General features: G+C 44.1%; 1 protein-coding gene across 1 annotated transcript; it reads right to left on the reverse strand.

Annotated features, from left to right (window-relative positions):
• Positions 1–988: 988 nt before the first annotated feature.
• Positions 989–2,792, reverse strand: LOC107478573 (protein DETOXIFICATION 51). Its single transcript, XM_016098708.3, has one exon. The coding sequence runs from the start codon at positions 2,507–2,509 to the stop codon at positions 1,118–1,120; it is 1,392 nt and encodes a 463-aa protein (XP_015954194.1). The 5' UTR covers positions 2,510–2,792; the 3' UTR covers positions 989–1,117.
• Positions 2,793–3,045: the final 253 nt, after the last annotated feature.

Consider the following 3,045-nt stretch of genomic DNA (forward strand, 5'->3'; position numbering starts at 1 on the left):
GGACTTAATTTATAATGATACCCTTCTGGCCTATCAAAATAGTTTGAGCCTAACTTTGATTATTTGGCTACATTCTATGATTCTATTCAATTTCAAATTTTGGTCTTTTGTTGGGAAATTGAATCAAATCATTTGTTTCCATTCTTTTAGTTCCATTTCATATTCTCCATTTATATTTTGAGTTGTATACCATACGTTTTGTTTAGAAATAATCTTTTCCTTTCAAAGCTAAGTCACAAAAAGAAAAGTTTTATACGTCTAATTATTCATTTATGCATTACTATCGCTCGTTTTTTCCTATTCATTCTTTTATCTTCTGTTTTATTGTTAATGGACAAAATTTTAGTTAAATTAAAAGAATAATACTCAATCTCTTTCAGCATTTTATGAAAAAATAATTTATCAGTGTACCACCAATAAGATTTCCATAGGGATTATATATTTTTTTTTCACGTACTAGCCAATCTTAAATAAATTGCACACACTTTCATCGTCATCATTGTTTGAGTTTTCTTGCTAGGTTTTCTATCTCTTTAGTTTTTGTAGTTACTTGATCTTTCAATCTTTGAGCAGAAATATAAATTTTTCGTTTTTATACACTAATAACAATATGAAGAATGGAATTTGTACTTAAAGAATTCTGACACTCAAATTAGAGATGTCACTCAAGAAATATTAGGGTTTGGGCTTAATAACAAGGTAAACCTGAATCATTGATTGTGGTCTAGAAAGGTTAAAATAGACTTTGAAAATGATAAAAGGATGGTAAACAACTTACTTCTCCAAGTTGCAGCATCCACATCACTAGCTTGTTTTGGCGAAGACATTTCTATGCTGCTATTTATGTATTTTTCCCTTATCTCGGAATTTATGTCGAAAACGACATAATCATCTGTTAATTATTCACTCTTGCTATAGGTTATATTGTATGTCCAGGTCCCATATTCAGCAGAAAAAGGGGAGAGAGAGAGAAAGATGAAAGAAATAGTAATTAATAATAACTTGTAAATTCACTCTGTCTCCCTATCGGAAAAATTACAAAACAAAATCAGATATTACAGCGTCACCATCAAGCAGCATCATTCATTAAGGCTGATTTCATTTCGTGAAAAGATGATCAACACGGCGATGGAGTTACGGTGGCCACGCCAGTCAACGAAACTTTCCGGCCATCGTCATCAACGCCGGAATCATTCCCCTCCACGTCATCTGCCAACGTCAGCAGCTGGGCCCGCTGGGCTTCGTATTCCCATTCAGTGGTCCCAATCACATACAGCATCAGTCCTGCGCAACAGACCTGAGCCGACAGCAGGCCCAGCCAAAGCCCGCGAAACCCAACATCCAGCCAGAACCCAAGCCCAACCGCCACAGGCATCCCCACCAAATAAAATGCGCTCAAGTTGACGTTGGCTGCCATGCTGGGCCGCGCCGTCCCCCTCACCACCCCGCATCCCACCGTCTGCGGGCAGTTCCCAATCTCGCACAGCCCGAGAATTGGCAGCGCCGCCGACGTCAGCCGCAGGATATCCTTGTCCGTGGTAAACATCCTCCCCCACATGTGCCTCATCGCGGTGGCAAAAACCATGGCCGAGAAGCCCATCATGGCAGAGAGGAAAACGGAAACCACGGCAGAGAGCTTAGCCCTGAAGGGTCGGTTGGCGCCGAGCTCGTTTCCCACCCGAGTAGAGACCGCGAACCCTAAGGAGGAAGGGAACACGTAGATGAAGGAAGTGGTTTGGATGAGCACACCCATGGAAGCGACGGTTGCGGTGGGGTCCATGAGGAGCCCGCAGAGGACGATCATTATCTCGTACCACCACCACTCGAGGCAAACGGAGAGGCAGCTAGGAGCGGCGAGGCGGAGGAGGGGCCCCGCGACGCCGAAGCGGAGGCGCGTGACGAGGATATAGTTGAAGGGGAGGTGGAGGAGGGTGCCAGCGAGGGAGGCTTGGGTGAGAGGGTGGGTGATGCCCTGCGCGCGAAGGTAAATGCGGATTGGGTGGAGGAATGAGTTTGTCACGAGGTCAGGGAGGGAGAAGAGGAGGTAGGTGCGTGCCAGGGTGGCGATGTCAGGGTGCTGGTGGAGGGAGCGGAGGATGGCAGAGATATTGAGCCAGAGGAGGGAGATTGGTAGGGAGGAGAGGAGGAGGAAGATGATGCAGCGGTGGAGTGTGAGGGAGAGTAGCTTTGGGCGGTTGGCCCCGAAGGCCTGGGAACAGAGTGGCTCCATGCCGAGGGCGAGGCCAGAGAGGACGGAGTAGCCGGTGATGTTGGCGAGAGCGATGGCGAGGGAGCCTGCTGCGAGCTGGAGGTCTCCGAGGTGGCCGAGGAAGAGCATGGAGACGATTGAGCGGGAGTAGAAAATGAGGGCTGTGAGTGCGATGGGGAAGGCCAGGAGAAGGAGGGATTTGAGTTCTTCCATGATTTCTGAGAAGCATGATGATGAGGTGTTTTCTTTGTCCTCAATGAAGCTGTAGTGGTAATCGTGCTCTGTTTTAGTACTCTCCATTCTGTGCTGCACCTAGCTATGAAGATCCAATGCAACTTGTGTTAATGTGGCATGGTACGGTGTATTCTGCAGAGATACTCTCGTAAAGAGCACTCTGTTTTTTGTATTTTCAATTGCAAATCAGAGCCACAGTGGGTGTGACTCTCAGTGGCAATGCAACCCAAGCAGAGACCTGCCCATGTATAAATAGACCACAATTTCTTAGTTGCCCCTCACAACAACATCTTCTGTGTCTCTCTTCTGGGTCCACCACCACTATTTCTCTTTATTGTGTTTCTTTCCTCATGCTAATACTATTCCCCATTCCCTCCCCATCTACATTAATATCTTCTCCGCCATCCTTCACAATACAAAATTACCTCCTCTCTATTATCAGATGTTTAAATAGTATTCTTTTTTTATTTATAAAATTTACATCTTCTATTTTATAAGATTAACATAAATACATTTTAATTTTTTTTGGTCGATATAAATACATTTTAATTTATTTAACCTAAATATTTTTCAATAATAATTATATTAATGATAATTATTTA

Source organism: Arachis duranensis, chromosome 3 (genome assembly GCF_000817695.3).
Source record: "Arachis duranensis cultivar V14167 chromosome 3, aradu.V14167.gnm2.J7QH, whole genome shotgun sequence".
Lineage (NCBI taxonomy): Eukaryota > Viridiplantae > Streptophyta > Magnoliopsida > Fabales > Fabaceae > Arachis > Arachis duranensis.